Source organism: Tiliqua scincoides, chromosome 3 (assembly GCF_035046505.1).
Source record: "Tiliqua scincoides isolate rTilSci1 chromosome 3, rTilSci1.hap2, whole genome shotgun sequence".
NCBI lineage: Eukaryota > Metazoa > Chordata > Lepidosauria > Squamata > Scincidae > Tiliqua > Tiliqua scincoides.
The window spans coordinates 75597575-75618226 of record NC_089823.1 but is presented as its reverse complement, the minus strand read 5'-3'; the positions used below and the strand labels follow the sequence as shown (position 1 = coordinate 75618226).

The 20652-nt window shown below is 45.0% G+C and overlaps 1 protein-coding gene and 1 long non-coding RNA gene across 2 annotated transcripts in view; one reads left to right on the top strand and one right to left on the bottom strand.

Annotated features, from left to right (window-relative positions):
* Positions 1–326: 326 nt before the first annotated feature.
* LOC136645646 (uncharacterized) lies at positions 327–2581 on the bottom strand. The gene is made up of 4 exons (XR_010794152.1): positions 2512–2581; positions 1946–2200; positions 1069–1140; positions 327–422 (listed from the first exon to the last, which is right to left on the bottom strand). It is a non-coding gene; the product is annotated as an uncharacterized lncRNA (long non-coding RNA).
* A 1937-nt stretch (positions 2582–4518) lies between these two features.
* PDK3 (pyruvate dehydrogenase kinase 3) overlaps positions 4519–20652 on the top strand; it is a 60889-nt gene continuing 44755 nt past the window's right edge. The window contains exon 1 of the mRNA XM_066619034.1: positions 4519–4806. Coding sequence (XP_066475131.1) covers positions 4701–4806 — 106 coding nt within the window. The 5' untranslated portion in view covers positions 4519–4700. The remainder of the gene's footprint in view (positions 4807–20652) is intronic.

The following is a 20652-nucleotide window of genomic DNA, read 5'->3' as shown; positions in this document are numbered from 1 at the left end:
AAGTCTGCAACCGATAAAGGCAACACACAGCCCAATCCTATCCTGCACTGTACCAGTGCAGGTTTGGATGGAACATAACTCTGAGTAAGGCAATTTATGTCCTTGAGTACCCTAAGTAATGCCTGAGTAATGCCTCAGATATCACAATGGGGCTACTCAGATCTGTTGCAGTAACCCAATGTTACTAAGTGCAGGGAGGCTGGTCCCACCCCCTCCTTGCCCCACCCTGCCCACTGCCCCACCCTCCCCCACTCTTAAACACCCCCACACCACCCTCCCCAACCCCCTGCACTGACTGCCCTTGGCCAGTGCAACCTTACCTTGTTGGGGCAGCACAGAGGCTGGATGCAGCCTCTACAGACCAGTATGGCGGCCCATCTACTTTTCAGGACTGCACTCTCCGTTGATGTATTGCATATTGACTAAGCAACAAATCTGGATTAACAATACTTGACAATAAGAGGATAATATTCATACAATAATAATATCAAATGAATATGTGCAAGATGAATAATTATGCCAGAAGGACTTTTCCTATTTAGTTTACAGTACGAGTTACACTTACAGGCAACATCAGCAAAAATAATTTCTCTTGTATGCCACCAATACTTTTTTTTATATAAGGCTTGATTTAGTAATTCCTGGTTTTGCATATATATTGCAAAATCAGCAGATTAATTGTTAGCTCCAAATCCTTTTTTTAAAAAAGAAAGAACCAAAGGAAAAGGGGTTCTAGTCTGTACTGAGGCAGAGAGAAATAACAAATGATCCTTTTGGGCAGAGATTTGTCAACATATTTGATTCTGAAATGCACATGGAGCTGATGATGATTCTCCATGTTGATGGCTAATCCAAACAGAATAACAGGATCAGGTGCCCTAGCATGGGAAAGCACAAAACTAGAGACAGTGACAATAAATGCCTCTATTCATCAGAAGGTTTTCTGCCTAATCTTAACCCCCAACACCAGCACCAATGCAGCTATGCCAAAAAGGCGTGCATTGCATCCTATGGTGGGGAGGACAATCTAACAACCTATAGGAGATAAGTGAAACATTTTATACTTACCTCTTCGTAGACTGTCCAATTGCCAATGTGTCCTCTTGGACATATGCCACCTCGTATTTTGGTGGTGTATGTCTAAGGAGAAAAAAGGTGCAGGGAGGTTTTAAAAAGAGAGATAAGATCCAGCATGCACTCTTGTTGCCAGATCCAACCCTTCCTAACTCCTCCCTGCCCCGTCTCTTCCCCTTCCCCACCCAGAAACATCCATTGCCCTCCCACTCCCTCCCCAATCGCAGCCTGCCCCCACCACTGACTCACTTCACTTCCTGTTCAGACACTACAAATTGGGTAGCTTAAACAGGTTCTCAGTGGCCACCTGACAGTTATGGAATGTTCTCCCCTTGAAAACTCAACATACTGTAGTTTATATGTTTTTCAGAAGTGCTACAAAATCTTTGGGTTGGCTTGTTGGGGTGGGGTGGAGGTGACCTGATCGAAGTTTTGGCCTTTAGTATTGTGTTTAGACATCTAATACTGCAATCCTAACTTGCGCTGGAACAGGCAGACCAGCAGACCTGCATTGTATCCAGTGCAAGTTTGGAGCTGGAGTCCCACAGTCCTACAGCCAGAAATAATTCCCCTTTATCCCAGGTAACACTGCAGCAGCCTCAATGGGGCTACTCAAACCCGCGCCACCTATAGAGGTGGTACAAGTTTGAGCAGCCCAGAGCTGCCCGGGGCTGCCCAGGAACGGAGCTAGGATCCGGCATAAGTGCTGGATCCTGGCCCAAACGCCCGCTCCCTGCATGCCCACAGGCCCACTTGCTGCCCACCCTCCCCCACCTCGAAACACCTCCTCTCAGATTCTTTCCTGCCTTTCCCATGCCTCTCCCAAACCCCCCCTCCCCGTGCTGGCCTGTAAAGGATGACACAAACTTACCCATCCCAGGGCCTGCGGCAGCGCAGGAAAACCAGCGCATGTCCTTGCACTGCCCCCCCAACTCAACTTATGCCAGCCCAAGGGTGCTTTAGGATTGTGCCCTAATTATCTAAGCTCAGGTTTTATGGGAATGAAAGGCTGAGTTCCTCAATCCAGCACAGATCCATCCTGCCCCAGATACTGATTGAAGTAGTTGCCTCAGGTGGCAGATTAGCAGAAGCACATGACCCCTTCCACTTCTCCTTTTCCTGAGATCTGAAAAGATGGAAAGAGAGAAAAAACAGAAGTGTGGCAAAGAGGAATTTTTCTTCTCTATTCCCCTTTCTTTTTCAGCTCAGGGGAGAGGGAGCAGGAGGAGGAGGAGCTGGCACAATGCCAGGAAGGAAGGCAGCATTTGGTGTGTTGCTTTGGGTACTAGGAGATTTGAGTTGTTTTTGATACAGTAAAAAGCAATATCCACCCCTCTGTGGAGAGAACTACTGTGTGTGCATGCATGCAACACACTGCTGTGCAGTGAAGAAAAAAAAAGGACCCTGTTTCCGGAGACGGGACAATATGGGCATTACCTCATTTGGATTTCAATGCTGCAGTCTTATTCTGAACTGTAGTCACTGTTTTCCTGATCTTATTCATCCTGGAAAAGGGGAGGTCATATATCTCAATATATGAATACAAATAGACAGGCATAAGATACGTAATACAAGGGAAGGATATGAAAGATTTACAGTTCATTTATTACTATTTTATCTGAACTTCCCTCTCAGCAGCATCTTGCCAGTCTTTCAAGTATCATAAGAGTGAAAAAAAGAAGTAGATTTTAAAGTTGGGAAAACCTGAGGAATGACATTGTCTCCAGTCTCTGGAAAACACACAAGAAATATCTGCTGGAGGCTTTAACAATGTGTGCTTTTCCTAGCAGCGTTGCAGAGTATTGTTGAGAAAAATGAACACAGTAAAGACATAGCTTGTGAGACAGATGCTTCATGTTTCTAAGGGGTAGGCAACTGTATATAGTAGGTCCCTAGTACTGTATTTGTTTCTCTACTTTTTCCTCTAATTTTGCAAAATGCAGTTTTGAACTGTAATTCTTGGTGCAAGTCTTCTCTCTTCTCGCTTGCTGTTTCGCAGTATTGCTAAACTTTTCAAATGTAGTATTATTATTGCTATCCTCAACTGTTGAGAAATCTTAACTTGAAGAAGTTTGAGAGAAATTACAATTTAACAGCTGACATTTCTCAGGATGCTATGAACTAGACACAGAAGGTTTGACAAGACTTAGTGGTAAATGTTCAGCACATTCTCCTGGTGTTATGGTTTAAACCTACAATTTTGACATCACATTCAAACTTATTCCACCAAATGCCCACTGTCAGGCTACCATGTGCTTTAATAGTGCTCCAATCTTTCAAGAACGAATGATCTGAGAAAGAACTGTTGGAGTACTGCTGTTCCACCTCTTGGCCTTTGGTCTGTGGCAGTGGTCTCTAAACTGTTTGGTCAAAGGGCCGCATCAAATATCTGGCACAGTGTCAAGGGCCGGAAAAAAAATTAAGTATAAAATTTAAATAAATACATTAGATCTTGGATGAAATGAATAAATGAATGGGCTCAGATGTCCAGGATTTCTCCAAGCACCAACACAGTCCAAGAAATAAAGCACACATTTAAATGGACCCCCATTCCCCTACCCCAAAAGCACAATTCTGGTTGTGTTTGGTCAACTGGGCCAGAGGGGATCAGAGGCTGGCTGCTGCCCAGATAGAGGCTCTCTGCGGGCCGCATCTGGCCCCCAGACAGGGGTTTGGGGACCCCTGGTCTATGGGATGCTGCTGGGTTTCATCTTGTCCCCCATGCTTTTATCATCTACATCAGTGGTTCTCACAAATTTAGCTCCGGGACCCACTTTCTAGAATGAGAATATGTCATGATCGGAAGTGACATCATCAAGCAGGAACACTTTTCACAATTCTAGGCTGCAATCCTGCGCATACTTACCCACGAGTCAGTCCCATTGACTATCATTGTTAAAAGCTTATATATGGTAGCCTGTTCAAAGTACAGGTCTGTCACATTTCCCCAGGTGCAGTCACATGCCAGGGGAGCATCAAGTCTAATTAAGCTACTAAAAATAAAATATTGAAATGAATGGGGACCCACCTAAAATTGGCTTGCGACCCACAGTTTGAGAAACACTAATAGATGAACTCATTGGGCTTACTCCCAGGAGAGTGTGGCAGCACCCGTGCCCACACAGGAGGCGAGGAGCGCTGGGGGGGCGGGGGGCGGGCTCAGAACGCCCGTTTCGTCCCCTCCACGGCCGAATCCCGCCGTAGGCTGGGCGCGTGCGCAGAGCGCTGGGCATCAGGGCGACAACAGCCAGCGCCTGGGCAGTGGGCGGGCAGCCCGGAAAAGGAGGGCCGCGGCGTCGGCGTGCTCGCTGCCCAGTCAGAAGGCGTGCGGGGGTTCGGAGGGCGGGCGGTTGCTGGGCCGCCGGGGGATGCCAGCCGTCGTCGGGGCGGGAGGCAGGCAGAGGAACGTGCTTGGCCGCTTGGCGTGAGGGGCGGTAGCAGCAGCAGCTGCGAATGTCCCCGCCCCGCCCCCTCCGCTGCCTGCTTGGAGCTGGGCGGCCGTTGTGACAGTTGTGAGTGCCGCCCCTCCCCCCCCCGCTCTGCTGGTGAGCGTGAGCCTCCGCACGCGCCAGGCGGTTGCTGGGCCGGCCGTGAGTGGCGGGCGCGCGCGCGCTCTCCCCTCCGCCATGAGGCTGTGCGGGGCGCTACTGAAGAGCTCCATCCGCCAGCAGATCGAGTACTACTCGCGGTTCTCGCCGTCGCCGCTGTCCATCAAGCAGTTCCTCGACTTCGGTGAGTGGGGGCCGCCTGGGAGGCGCGACGCCCCCGCCCCGCGAGCGGGACCTGTCTTGTCTGCCGTGCTTCACCTGTGCGGGCGTGACGTCACGCTTCACCTGTGCGGGCGTGACGTCACACCCCGCGTGTCCTCCTGTGGGGGGGGCGTCGTGTGTCGAAAGCAGGTGGCCAGAGGAGGAAGCGGAGAGGCTCCTTGTGAGCATGTCTCTGGGGCCTCCTGGTGGGGAAGGCCTCCATGGAGGGCCAGGGCCAGCTGAGCACCAGTGGAGGAGGCTGGGCACCAGGGAATGGCAGTAGTGGGGGGAGACTCAGCACCTCTGACACCTGCAGCACAGGCAGCCCTTCAACAGGTGGGCCTTTCCACACCAGGGGAGTCTGGCAGTGAGCAGCATCCTTCCATCTTGTGCTGTCGGTGCGTCATGCTCCTGGTAGAGTCCCAGTAGAAAGCCCAGGTGAGGACAATTCAGGGAATACTTGGCTGGCTTCTTTGCCTCAGTTTCCTACCCGTTTCTGCCCAACCCACATGTGCACCCATTTGATCCCTGTTGTGCATATGCAGCATGGCATATATGCAACAGGCAACGGTGGACCTAGTGCTGGGCAAATGCCCTGGCTGCTGAGTCCATGCAATGCTAGGACCATGTGGGAAGACTCATTGAGGCTGGAAACTGTACTTCTGGTTTTCCCGCAAGCCTCAGAATGCTTCCCCAGCTGGTTTTATAGTCTCATGAGGCTCTGTCGTGCTTTGGAGGTGGGGGGTGGCATCACACTGGGGAACGGCTTTGCAGAGCTTTTCCCCAGAAGTGGGGTGGGGTAAGTCCACCACTGGCAACAGGGACCAAATGTTACAGCTGTGGGCTGAGCAAAAATAGGTTAAGGGCCCAATCCTGTCCAACTTTCCAGCACTGGTGCAGCCATGCCAATGGTACATGTGCAGCATCTTGTGGTGGTGGGGCAGTCTTGGAGGCCTCCTCAAGGCAAGGGAATGTTTGTTCCCCTACCACAGAGCTGCATTGTGCATCAGCACTGGAATGTTTAATAGGATTGGCCCTCAGTCTTTCCAAGGCAGTGCAGATGGGCTGTGTAGGTAGTCTCACGTCCAAGAGAGACTAGTAGAGACCAGATTCCTACCTCCTTAGCTTCAGCAAGATGACTGCATCATATGCTTCCAGACATGATGTTCTGGTTCTCTGCATCATGGAAGGTTGAGGATGTGCCATGGTCTTGTGTGCCCTCCCAACACTCTTTCCTTTTCCAAGTGTCTTCTAATCATAGTTTGCCACATGACCCAAACTAGGCAACAGTTGGTAAAACTGACTTCCATAAGATGGTTTGAATTAGGATTCCAGCTCCTGCTTTGTCAGCTGCTTAGTTCAGGTGTAATGGAAAAGTGTTGGTTAGAGGGAATTGGTATGTGAGCAGGGAAGATGGAGGGGGAGGAGGGAGCATGTGAGGCAAGCCCATGGCACATTCTCAGCTGTAGACTGGAGAATAATCTGTAACTCTGGCTTCATTCCTCCCTACAGGGACTATTATCCTAAAAGATATAAATTCTTAGTAGAAAACTGCTGCCATAGGGGTCCTCAGAAAACTATCATAGGGGAGAGATTTTTTGTTCATGTAGTAAAGTTGGGGAGAAACAATTGGGGTAACCTCATGAAAAGCCAATTTAGACCCAGTTTAACAATTTTTTTTTTTTGGACTGCAGTGTTTTTGCATTACTGAGACTGTGGTTTAATGTGATGGTCAGAAAATTTGTTCTCTGCATTGGTGGTATTTGGTGTAGCAAATAACCAAACCTCTTTCTATTATTGCACTATTCCCAAAAAGTAATGTCACTGTGCTTCTGTGCCCTTTTCAAACTTCTTTCTTGGTTTGTTTTTCTTCCTTCCTCTTTCATTAAAAGTGTTTTGTAATTCTCTTTGGTCCTGTTCCTGTCGCTACATGCCTTTTAGTGAAGCTCCTGTAAGTTGCTCCACAGGGCTACAAAAGCTTACTGGTATTCTTATTTTCTTCAGTATTCTGGATCTGCTATTTGTTTGATACACACAATCTTTTGTGCATGCCTATTATACTTTAATGGCCAAATGAGACAGTAGTACCAAACTGAAGTCTGAAAAATTGTCAGCAGATGTAACCTTGGCAATAGCAGGGTTACCTAAATGCAGAGTTTGCTTAGATTACAATTTAGACATGATCTTGAACCATCTGCCTAAGTCCACAATCTTGAAGATGTGGTTGGCTGGTGCAAGTCCCTTGTGCTGGCCCAGGAGTGTCACAAACTTGCAGTAAAGCATGTTTATGCCTCCTTGTGAGCAGGGTGGGTTCCTTGTGAGCAAGGATTTTTGCTGGGCTCCCCATGCCAGATCCAGACCTGTGCTGGCCAAGGAAAGCCAGCTCAGGGAATGAGAGAGGGTGGGGGGAGGGTATTGCGGGGGATGGGCAGACCAAGAGGCTGGTGGAATCGTTTGTGGCAGTGTAGGCTGAATTCTAACCCCCAGTCCTGGCCCAATCGACCTTACACAGGCCACTAGGATTTCTGCCAGTGAATTCATGGGCACAAATTCAAGTAGCACCATGGGGTGGCTAGTGTGCAACATGGAGTAAGGGGACAAATATTCACTTACCCCAAGTTGTGCTACAGCTGGCTCCTACCTTGTGCTGGATACAGCACAGGCCATTTGGCTAGCTTGTTGCAGTGGAAGTTAGGATTGGGCTGTAAGTTTATTAAATGTATATTGTCTTGAGCATGAATTGGAAGTAAGTTTTGTCCTGCTTGAATAGACTATTCTCCTATTGTCTATGTCACTGGTATACTGGAATAAATCTCCCGAAATAAGTCTTTGCAGGGGAGGGAGGAAGGTAGTGATGCGACCCCCAGGATCACATCACTGTGGGGGTAGGGGGCTATTTTTAAACTTGCATTCTGCGGGGGGGGGGGGGAGCCCCGCGGAGTACTCTGCAGAGCTCCCTGAGGGTTAGAAAAAGTGAAAGTTGCAATCATGACAAAACGAAGTGGGTCATGATCACAATTTTCACTTTTTGCAACAGCGGGGAGCCCTGCAGAGCACTCTGTGGTGCTCCCCACACGCTCCCCCAGAACCTGGCAGCATGTAAGTTAAGTTTAAAAATAGCCCCCCTTCCCCCCCTGCAAAGGTGCAGTCCTGGTGACTGCATTGCTGCTTTCCCCCTGCCCTGATCCTTAAGGGAAAGGGGCAGTGTTACATGGGTTGGTAGGTCCAACTTGACTTCCGACGGGCGGACTTCCCTCAAATGAGGAGGCTGGTTAGAAGGAGGTTGAAAGGGAGGGTAAAAAGAGTCCAATCTCTCCAGAGTGCATGGAGGCTGCTTAAAACAACAGTAATAGAGGCCCAGCAGAGGTGTATACCACAAAGAAAGAAGGGTTTCACTAAATCCAGGAGGGTGCCCGCATGGCTAACCAGCCAAGTTAGAGAGGCTGTGAAGGGCAAGGAAGCTTCCTTCTGTAAATGGAAGTCTTACCCTAATGAGGAGAATAAAAAGGAACATAAACTTTGGCAAAAGAAATGTAAGAAGGTGATACGGGAGGCCAAGAGAGACTATGAGGAATGCATGGCCAGCAACATTACAGGGGGAATAATAAAAGCTTCTTCAAATATGTTAGAAGCAGGAAACCCGCCAGAGAAGCGGTTGGCCCTCTGGATGGTGAGGGAGGGAAAGGGGAGATAAAAGGAGACTTAGAGATGGCAGAGAAATTGAATGAGTTCTTTGCATCTGCCTTCACGGCAGAAGACCTCGGGCAGATACCGCTGCCTGAACGGCCCCTCCTAACTGAGGAGTTAAGTCAGATAGAGGTTAATAGAGAAGATGTTTCAGACCTCATTGATAAATTAAAGATCAATAAGTCACCGGGCCCTGATGGCATCCACCCAAGAGTTATTAAGGAATTGAAGAATGAAGTTACAGATCTTTTGACTAAGGTATGCAACTTGTCCCTCAAAACGGCCACGTTGCTAGTAGATTGGAGGATAGCAAATGTCACGCCTATCTTTAAAAGGGGAAAGAGGGGGGACCTGGGAAACTATAGGCCGGTCAGCCTAACATCCATACCAGGTAAGATGGTGGAATGCCTCATCAAAGATAGGATCTCAAAACACATAGACGAACAGGCCTTGCTGAGGGAGAGTCAGCATGGTTTCTGTAAGGGTACATCTTGCCTCACAAACCTTATAGAATTCTTTGAAAAGGTCAACAGGCATGTGGATGTGGGAGAACCAGTGGACATTATATATCTGAACTTTCAGAAGGCGTTCGACACGGTCCCTCACCAAAGGCTATTGAAAAAACTCCACAGTCAGGGAATTAGAGGACAGATCCTCTCATGGATTGAGAACTGGTTGGAGGCCAGGAAGCAGAGAGTGGGTGTCAATGGGCAATTTTCACAATGGAGAGAGGTGAAAAGCAGTGTGCCCCAAGGATCTGTCCTGGGACCGGTGCTTTTCAACCTCTTCATAAATGACCTGGAGACAGGGTTGAGCAGTGAGGTGGCTAAGTTTGCAGACGACACCAAACTTTTCCAAGTGGTGAAGACCAGAAGTGATTGTGAGGAGCTCCAGAAAGATCTCTCCAGACTGACAGAATGGGCAGCAAAATGGCAGATGCGCTTCAATGTCAGTAAGTGTAAAGTCATGCACATTGGGGCAAAAAAATCAAAACTTTAGATATAGGCTGATGGGTTCTGAGCTGTCTGTGACAGATCAGGAGAGAGATCTTGTGGTGGTGGTGGACAGGTTGATGAAAGTGTCGACTCAATGTGCGGCGGCAGTGAAGAAGGCCAATTCTATGCTTGGGATCATTAGGAAGGGTATTGAGAACAAAACGGCTAATATTATAATGCCGTTGCACAAATCTATGGTAAGGCCATACCTGGAGTATTGTGTCCAGTTCTGGTCGCCACATCTCAAAAAAGACGTAGTGGAAATGGAAAAGGTGCAAAAGAGAGTGACTAAGATGATTACGGGGCTGGGGCACTTTCCTTATGAGGAAAGGCTACGGCGTTTGGGCCTCTTCAGCCTAGAAAAGAGACGCCTGAGGGGGGACATGATTGAGACATACAAAATTATGCAGGGGATGGACAGAGTGGATAGGGAGATGCTCTTTACACTCTCACATGATACCAGAACCAGGGGACATCCACTAAAATTGAGTGTTGGGCGGGTTAGGACAGACAAAAGAAAATATTTCTTTACTCAGCGTGTGGTCGGTCTGTGGAACTCCTTGCCACAGGATGTGGTGGTGTCGTCTAGCCTAGACGCCTTTAAAAGGGGATTGGACAAGTTTCTGGAGGAAAAATCCATTACGGGGTACAAGCCATGATGTGTATGCGCAACCTCCTGATTTTTGAAATGGGTTATGTCAGAATGCCAGATGCAAGGGAGGGCACCAGGATGAAGTCTCTTGTTATCTGGTGTGCTCCCTGGGGCATTTGGTGGGTTGCTGTGAGATACAGGAAGCTGGACTAGATGGGCCTATGGCCTGATCCAGTGGGGCTGTTCTTATGTTCTTATGGGTCACTTGTGACCCACCAGTTTGACCACTGGTCTGTGTATTAGAAGGACTATCCCTTTTTGTCATGGCTGTTGTGATGTTCTCTTGGACCTGGTACAGACATAATGCTAACTAGTCATCCAACTATGATCAGATGATTCTGAGTGATATATAACCTCCTTTCCTCTCATGTGGACATTTTCCCGTTTTCCTTTGAGTCTTGACACCAGTTTTTCTTTAACCATAGTTTACCCAATCCATAGTTTGCAACTCTACTATTTCTAATGATTGTTGCAAATAATGGATTAGTGCTAACCAAGGTTAGTGATTATGCTGGTGGAGACATAATGCTTATCAGTATAAAAGTGAAAGGGAGGCCAAGATGTCTGCAGGACAGGAGGAAGTGTGAAAAATTTTACAATTGCCTAATTATGGTTCAGTAAGTTTAGTGCAGTGTTATATCTGCACTGCACTCTGTACCCTGAAGGGTCACTCTGTACCCTGAAGGGTCAGTGCTTGTATCTTCTCCCCAGCTGAAAGTTTGCTTGAGACTTTGCTTGATTTGATTTTTTTTTTTTGAGGCAATGTAATACAATTTTGTTTTTTTTGGCCTACAATTTTTTTTGTTTTTTTAAATAATTTGTATATACTATTGTGGCTGTTCTCTTTTTAATATAAATTTGTTAAAATTGTGCTGTATGTGCCCTGGATTTTTTTTATGAGCATAAACATTTAAAAAATCAGTATGATTCAAGTGATTGACACTCAATAGCATTTTGGTTCTGTATCAGGTTAGAAAGCAAACTTAACCAACTCAGAATGGTTAGGAATTGGTATGGATCAATCTTTGAAAGATAGACAAATTGGATGTCTTGGAAAAATACTAAAAAATGTTTAGCATTATTGATCTCTAACTTTTCAGAAAGAGACAAGATATTAACCATAAAAATATATTGGACCCAGCGAGATGGGGGGGGAGTATAAAGTGCTCCCAATGCTGCTGTTACAATTACAATGTTACAATGGATTTGTGCTAGGAAATATACAGTCCTCTGTGATCAAAAGGATCTTTGTACACTTGGGCTTGGTATTAAGTTACTCACAACTCAATTCTAACCTGTGCTGGAACAGGCAGGCTGCAGTGCGCTGTATCCAACACAGGTTAGAAGGTGGCTGGAGGTCACTTTGGGGTAAGAGGATATTTTTCCTCTTACCCCGTGTCGAGCCCCAGTCACTCCTATGAGGCTACTTGGATTTGCGCCAGCAATTTCACTGGTGCAAATCTGAGCAACCCATGTAAGGCTGCCAGGCCCAGGAGTGCTGGTTGGAATTTGGCATGTGCCATGTCTGATCTGCCTTCTGTTCTGCCTGCCTCCAAACTCCCCCTCCCTGCCTCTGTTCCACCCTCTCCCACCCTCTGCGCTAGCCTGCCCTGTCTGGCACAAACTTACCCCATCTGTTTGATGCAGTGACTGGATCCTGCCTTTGCAATCTGGTGTTGTCCTCCACACCAGCCCAGCTGACTCCCCTGTCAGAACAGATGTGCCTTATGGCATGTTTGTTACACTCAGGACGTGGATTGAACTCTTAGTAATATTTAAACAGGTAGTAACGAAAGCCAATATTTTGATATTAGTGGTGTGATCTATACATTGAGGGTGTATACCAAGGAATTACTTTACAGAATTTGAAAAGCAAAGTGGAAGAACATTGTTTGGGAGAATATAATTTAGAGCAGGGTTTCTCAAACTTTGAGTGAGCTTTACTCCTTCAGTAAGTTCTTGCTTGGGAGGGGCTAGGGCAGTGACGCGATCCCCAGGATCACGCCACTAAGGGGGCAGGGGGGTGCTTGTGACTTACTTTACATGATGCTGGGCTGCAGCAGGCTGCAGGAGGTGCAGGGAACCCTGCACAGCCCTACACAGCGGTCCCTGACACTTGGAACCTGCAAAAGAAGTGGGCGCAGAGCATCTCCTGCAAAACGGAAGTGCTTTGCGCCCACTTCTTTTGCAGGTTCCAAGTGTTGGGGAGCGCTGTGCAGGGCTGCGCAGGGCTCCCTGCACCTCCTGCAGCCTGCTGCAGCCCAGCATCATATAAAGTAAGTCACAAGCACACCCCCTCGCCCCTCCTTAGTGAAGTGATCCTGGGGATTGCGTTGCTGCGTCCTTCCCCCCGCCCCTTAAAGGGACAGGGGAAGAGTTACACAAACTGGTGGGTAGTGACCCACCAGTTTGAGAACCACTGGTCTAGAGTATTGAATAAGAAAAAAGAAATGGGTAAAGGATTTATGAAATTGGATGTAGAATACTTCTTTTGCAGATAAATCTTGTTCCACTAATGTTATTGTAACTAACTTGGGATCCTCACATGAAGTTGCCCCTTGTGCACTCTGAAGTGTGCATGTCATAAGACTGGAATAACATAACTGCAGACCATGAAACTTGTCATTTGAGTTATGGGGAGAAATCACATTATATGCGTCTGAGTGTGTACTGTGCTTGGGTACAAAATTTGAATTTATGATCTGTCCTGGAGCGATGAGGACACTAGGAAGAAGTGGAAGCAGTGTATTTTGCCTCATTATTGAGTTTAGTGGGTGATTTTTGTTTCCTGTTTTTCCTTTTTTAAATTGGTAAAACAACAATTGCATCAGAATACAGTAATACAAATACGATTAGAGAAAAAGGAATTATATAAGACACACACACTTTTCAGCAATCTATACTATGTACCACAATCCATAAACAGTAACTACACTATACATATAGATCTAAAAATTGTAGTGGGAGATTTTAAACTTGGACTACATTTGAGTGTAATATTTGTGCTGATCTAGAAAAACATGGAATTTGATACAAGTTCACTTTGCTCACATCATGCCTCTATTGCTGCCTCATTTTGGCCCTCTGCTGCCAGAATTGCATCCACATATCTGTGATGTTGAAGGTATTGATTCCAGAAAATCTGTTTAGAATTTGGGGAGTGAGAGATATAGTAGAAAATAAGGTCCTAAAGTTGTTTGTTAATCTTCTGATAGGCAAAAATGTCAATTTCTTTTGGGGGATGGGCAGGGAATTGTACTTCCCTTATCAGAAGGTTTCATAGAATTTGGTACATGTACATATGCAAGTTTTGTCATTGTAACTGTCTGAAGGAATAGCCATTGCTATTAGAAATGTTTTTGAATATGAGGATTATATGCAATATTCACCATGGTTTAAGTTGTTTATACATGAACACATGGACCAGGAGTTTATCTGCATATCATCTGCAATGACTTTTTACCTTTGTTTATGGTTCATAAGGAATGCTAATTTGTTATTTAGAAGGTGTGTTTGTATGTTGATTACATAATAAAAGATTTTTTAAAAGTCAAGTACTTTTGAGTTTTGTTTAGTATAAACAGTATAGGGATTATACAAAAGCAAGCCAATGTTTTATATTCCAAAGAATTTCATTATAGTTCAGTTTTGTATTAGATTCATTGTTTGGAATCCTTGAAAATTAGAATGTCAAACATACCGTATTTTTTGCTCCATAAGACGCACTTTTCCCCCCCAAAAAAAAGTGGGGGGAAAAGTGCGTGTGTCTTATGGAGCGAATACTGCAAAAAACAAAAACAAAAAAACACTCCGCCCCTGGCCCCGCCCCCTGCCCGCTCTGCTCCCCAGGAAAGTGTGGGTGTGGTGGCAGTCTCGCTGCACAAGCCCGCGTATCTACTCAGAAGTAAGTCTCAGCATCACTGGGGCTCTCTCCCAGGAAAGCGTGGGTGGGGTGGCAGTCCTGCTGAGCAAGCCCGTGCGTCTACTCAGAAGTAAGTCTCAGCGTCACTGGGGCTCACTCCCAGGAAAGCGTGGGTGGGGTGGCAGTCTCGCTGCCCAATCCTGTGCATGCCTACTCTGAAGTAAGTCCCATTAGAGTCAGGGGGGCTTACTCCCAGGAAAGCCTCTCTCCGCCCCCCCCAAGCCTGGAGCATCACATCCTCTCTCCCCCCCAAGCCTGGAGCATCACAGCTTCTCTCTTCCCCCCCAAGCCTAGAGCATCACAGACTCTTCCCTCCCCCCAAGCCTGGAGCATCACAACTTCTCTGCAACACAAACACTTTCCCCCTCTCTCACACACACAGGCTGCCCCCTTCACTTACACACACAGATGCTCTGCCCCCCCCCACAGCAGGAGAGGGGCACTTTCACTCACCTCATCCAGCATCTGAATGTAAGCCCCCCCCATCACAAAGAAAAAACTGTCTCCTTGGTCAGAATGCCAGTGTTTGCTTATTGCACAAGCCCCAGGTAAGGCTCGGTTCTCACCATAAATCTAGAGGTTTGTTGTGTCTTGAGAATTCAAGTTGTGGTTGGACTTTTCACTTGTTCATTTGTATTGGAATCACGGAAGAACTGGTGAGGAGGTAGATGTGGTGTCAGCAGTGGCCCCTTTAAGGGTAAGGCCTGGGCATCCAGCAGAGTGTGCTGCACAGCTGCAGCCACTGGAAGGCAATAGGGCCCTCAGGGATATAAGGAGTACCAGAGGCAGAAAGGGTTTGTGGGTTTTGAAGGAGTGCAGGTTGGAGGTAGGAGAGGAGACTGACTGGGTTTATTGAATTTGGAATCTGACTGGATTGTGACTGGACTTGGATACCCTGATGGATTTGACTGATCTACCTGGAACTTGACCTTGGACTGTAATTTGGCTTATTGGCTCTGGACTCTGATTTGGTAACTCTGATTGATGGGACTGATTTACTTGGCATCTGTGGACTGGAACTGGACTCACTTTTGCTTGCTGCACTGGTGAGTTGCACAAGGGGGACTGATCAGCCTTAAGCGGGCACGAGGCCCAGTGGATTGGGATTTGGCAGAACATCATTGTAGCAGAAAGATAATGTGATCCCCTATTTGTGTGCACCTGCTTTTGTGAGCTTCATAAATTCTGACTCTAGCGATGATGAGTTCTTGGGGTTTCCAGAAAACTAGAGTACTCAAAACTTTAAGTCTCTCCATTTGTTAATGACAGTGATAATGGTTCTTAATGCCACTGTTGACTGCTGTTCACTTTACATGGTTCAAATGTTGTTCTGTTATAGTTTATTAAATATTTTATTACACTATTTGGTTCAGAATATTTTTTTCCTTGTTTTCCTCCTCTAAAAACGAGGTGCGTCTTATGGTCAGGTGCGTCTTATGGAGCGAAAAATACGGTAATCTCTCTCCCTCTCCCTCTCTGTGTTATCTAAATTGTGTGCAATTACGTGGAACACCAGAGAAAAGTGTTGGAAAAGGCTTTAGTTCATTGCTAGTTATTGGAGCTTAATTTTTAAACGTAGATTTTATTAATTAACTTGACACGTACCCTTGCAGAGTCCCTAAACTGTTAAAAGACTAAGGAGGAAGTAAGTTAGAAAACTGGAATGCAAATATTTTTAGTCACCATACTTGTAGCAAATTCATTTTAAAAATTTCACTTTAATTAATACCAATTGTTTATAGCACTGTCATTGGCACTGAAGCCCCTTCTAAATGGCAAAAGCTGTAATTAGTGTTAAAATACAATTAATTGTTTGATGTTGTTGTAGAAACTTCTGTGACCTTTTGCTCAGCTATTTTACTATTTAAAAATGGCATATACTGATTTTGAGCAGCATTTTAACAAAAATGAGGTCACTAATCACATACACCAACTATTTACTACTAATATAACATTTAGAGTACAATCTTATGCATTTTTATTCAGAAGTAAGTCAAATTTTGATAAATGGTCAGTGTATATTGGATTACAGGCTCAGTTTGTTTATAAATGCAATGTTCAGCTTAGCTGGGAAGCTGATTAAACACCATTCATCTAATCAATCATGGTTAGCTATGCAGAAATCCCTCAATTTAACAGACCTCAATTCACCAGACTTTGGAAATAATGAACACTTTCTGAGATCCCAGAGGTCTTTTGACATTTCTACTCTTTAAGGTAGTTAAGGATTGGGGCTGGGTTACCTATCTTTCGAGGCTGGTGCTGAAGCTACTGCTCTCCATTCTGTCTTTGAGCTGGCAGCACTCTAGAAATGATGTTTTTCCTTTCCTGAGGTTGCTCTAGGAGTGGAGAGTTCCTCAGGAAATGAATTTCAGTGGGGTCCACTTCCTGAGGACCTTTCCATTCCTAGAGCATCTACTCATGGGCAGAATTCCTAGAGCACCTACTCATTCCTAGAGCACCTACTCATGGGCAAAATAGAGAGCAGCAGCTCCAACCATGGAAGGTAGGTGAGCTTGCCCCCCAATCCCTTCCCAACCTTAGAGAGCTTGATTGGTCCTACTGCTCTACTGCCCTCAGAGCTTTCTAAAGAAGGTGTTTAGTATTTGAGAGAGTACAGTATGGTATTTGGATTAAGTGAGCTTTTGGCATTAACAGACCTGATTAGTCCATTAAATTGAGGGTTCATTGTATTGATTATTGCTACAAGGTTTAATTTATATTTAATTAGTTCTTTTGTTTATGTAGCAATTGGGTTATAAAAATGGAAGGCATGTCATTCGTTTATATTTCTATCATATCCCATTGTTTGACCATGGGATAACTTGCAGTTTAAAAACATAACTAAGATCAACAGACAAAAGATCTATGTCTAAGCACCCCACCAATCCCATTCATAGTTGAAAGACCTTTTCAAGTGAAAAAGTCTTAAAATGCATCAGAAAAATTCAAATTCATGACTTTGGAAAGGCTCCAAGTATTTTTGGGATGGGAAAGTCATCATGGTGTCCAAATTTAGGAAGCAAAATTAATCTTCAAGATCTTACGCTTATGTCTTGTATAGCTTTAATTCTAAAAAGTGTTAAGTCAAACAGCATGCTTTAATCATTGCCAGCCTCTGAGTTACCATTATATTCATAAATGTTTTCAGGATCAGATCTTGTTAAACATAAAAGACCTTGTGTGTATATAAGATAGTCCTGTATATAAAATAAAAATTACATGATTCACTATGTAATATGTCCCATTTTATTACTTTTGCTGCTTTTCTTTTAAATTTATGACATGTTAGCAACAAGCGTGATTCTGTATAGGATTTTATTTATTTTAAAATATTTATAGCTTACCTTATCCCTGAACATTCAAAGTGGTTTGTAACACATGTTTAAAAATACAATAAAAAACGAAGCACATGAGCTAGGTCTGACTGAGACAGGATCTTGTGTAGCTAGCGCACCAGCCAATGCATAGCCAGCCAACACCCCTGACCATAGCTACCAGGAGCAGTGCTGGATCCTGAAGTGTCCCAAGGTATGAAAGTGCCAAGAGCTTTCTCTTTCAAGGAGAATGCAGCCCTTTCCTACGCAGTTTACTGACAGCTCAATCCTATGCTTCTTAGCACCCGCTGGAGCAGTGATGCCAAAGTGGCTGCTGCTGGGGTGCCAGGAAGCTGCTGGGAGCCTCCTTGGGGGAAGGGGACTTTTATCCCCTTCCCCTGAGGAAAGCCCCAGGCCCAGCAATGGGTCTTCTAATGTCTGTGCCAGTTATTTTGCCAAAAGGGGCAGTCCCTAAAAACAATTTAATTCATTTTGGATTATTTTTCACACACAGATATAGACTTTAGTCAAGTTACAGAAAGAGCATGTATGGTTTTGGGAAGAACCATGGCCAGAGAGCGGATTATTTAGCAAAACTATTGCAACTGTATAGCCAGTATCCAACTAATTGACAATGAAAGCTGTGATTTTCTGCAGATTACCGATGCCATGTAGAAATAATATTATGTAAATGTCAAAAAGAATGTTGGATGCATCGGTGCAAGTGTAAAAATACAATCATGCAGCCTGTTAGTTAAGTGAGCAAAGTTAAGTGGTGTAGAAGCACTGCCTCCAACTTTGTGGGAGAGTGTTGCAAGATAAGTTTGAGTTAAAGGAGACTCTGGAGACTCTGAGGTAAAAGTGAAACTAACCTCCTTACATAGTGCCACCTAGTGTTTATATACGTAGTTAACATCACATTCCCCTTGTGAAAGAGAGAGATTATGACTAAACATGTAACACAACAAACCTGTTAACAATATTTTTAATATGGAAAACTAATCTTCATATGAACTATTGTAATAACCTGTGAAGGTCTAGGTGAGGAGTGTCAAACATTAGGCTGTATCTGGTCAGTGGAAGCTCTTTTTCCAGCTTGCATGATAGTTGGGCTCCCTCAGCACTACCATCAGCTGCTGAGCTGTGAAGTGACACATTAGCAGAAGTAGTTCTGCTGAAAGGGTGGTGCTGGGAGAGCCCACAGTCTGCCTTTTCAGCAGCACCTTCTGCCAAGGTGCAGGGAGGCAGCGGTGACAAGGTCTCAGAAGGCAAGGAAACAATATGGGGGAAGAGGTGTGAGAAGGGGAGAAACCGCGGATTTGCTGGGAAAGACCAATTATCATGTGAGCCACTCTTTCAGCGGTGCTGCTTTTGCTGAGATATTACCTTGCAGAGCACTTTTCCCTGCTGATGTGCCAAGTGATGCCTCAGCAGAAGTGGTGCTGCTAAAAAGGCAGCTCACATGATAATTAAGCTCTCCCATATCTTGAAAATATGATCAAGATTTCCATATTGTCTCTTCTGTCCTTTTCAGCTAATGAGTTCCTACATGAGAACAAAACACTTATTTCTGGCCATCATCTGCTTTTTAATGTCACTTTCAACCTTCAGCAGGCACCATGAATGCTATTTGGCTTGCTGTTTGAAACTAGTTTGAAACCCCTGCACTAGACTTTGTTCTTGGAACATACATCTTCCGTATTCACTGTGCTTCTTGTGCTGTAATGCAATCCACAGTATGGTGCAGCACTGTGAGAAGTCTTCTGCTAGTGTATATGCTAGCATTCATGGAACAGCATGAATACATTTTCTCCTTCTCATAGTTTTTTTTATTACAAGCCATTGACTTGGTTGTTTAAAATATGTTGGTGCTCATTGATTATTTACCACGTCTCCAGTATATACTTACAGATTTTTTTAAAAAAAGACATCTTAGATGGCAGTAATTTTGCACCTAAATAACAATTATGTGAAGTGATTCTTATTCATGCACTTGGATTCAGCCCATCCTTAAGACTTGTGAGGAATTTGCTTAGTGGTTTATTGCCTGGGATTTGGCCTTTTCTGGATTATTGAGTAGAGACTGGTGTGTGTTCTAATGCAATTTCTTGTTTTCAAGAGAGAATTTGGGACATATAGTTATTATCCTTTTCAAAAAAAAATCAGCTTTGTAACAATCTGGCAGTCAGAGGTCTAAATCAACAATTTTTCATCACATTTTGACAGCAGCAGTAGAACTGCTTTCTTCAGCATAGAGGTCTTTTGTGATGGTGCCCATCAGATTTCAGAATGCTGTAGGTCCACCTCAGTGATCACTTAACATTTGTGTATGCTCTTTTTGGAATAAGTGAGAATGCAGTACAGTACTTGGTCTACAATGTCAGTGAATTGCATTGATGTAATCTTCCAGCCTACCACATTCACTTAAATGGGGATTGCATAGAATATCACTATCTCAAATAAAAATACTTTAAAGACACACAGTGTACAGGCGTTCCCCCGATATCCATGGGGGATACATTCCTGCTCCCCACGCATACCAGAAACAATAGCTGAGGGGAATCTTATCTCTGTTGTTCCCTGCACCCCCCGCCATTACATCTGTTTATCTTCATTACATTTGCACAAAACAATAACATGTCTTGCTTTAACCAAATGCTATAAGCAGAAAGTGTATAGCAAGACAAGTAGGTAGGCAACCTGCAGGCTGTAGTGGAAGTTAATTGTTTGCAGGAAGCAGTCAGTCAACATTCGCTCTTAGTCTCCATTCTAATCTGCAGGCTGCCCGCCTGCTTGTCTTGTTACAAGGTTATAGCATTTGGTTAAAACAAGACACATTGTTTTGCATGAATGTAATGAACATAAACAAAGGTATTGAGCACAGGGATAACTGGACTTGTAGATACCAGAGGGTACCTGTAGTAACTGTTTTCATGGTATTGTTTTCAAGGGAACTTAATGCAATGAATTTAAAGCAACTAAAAGTGTATTAGATTGTAAAGGAAAGGTATTGTAGTTGAATAGTTCTTTGGTACACACTTCAAAGTTAGTTTATGTGATGATAAAGCTGATTTGGGGAGACAAAAGCCTCTTGAGGGACGACCTCACTCCAGCAGGCTGCCTGGTCTCTATACCCCTTCCCAAATTGGAGCGATATTGGAACTGAGGAGTGACAGAAGGCAGGTGTTAGCTAGCATCAGTGTCCTGCCAACCACCGCCTTGTGGCCCTGGCATCAGTGTCCTGCTCGGGTTCTCA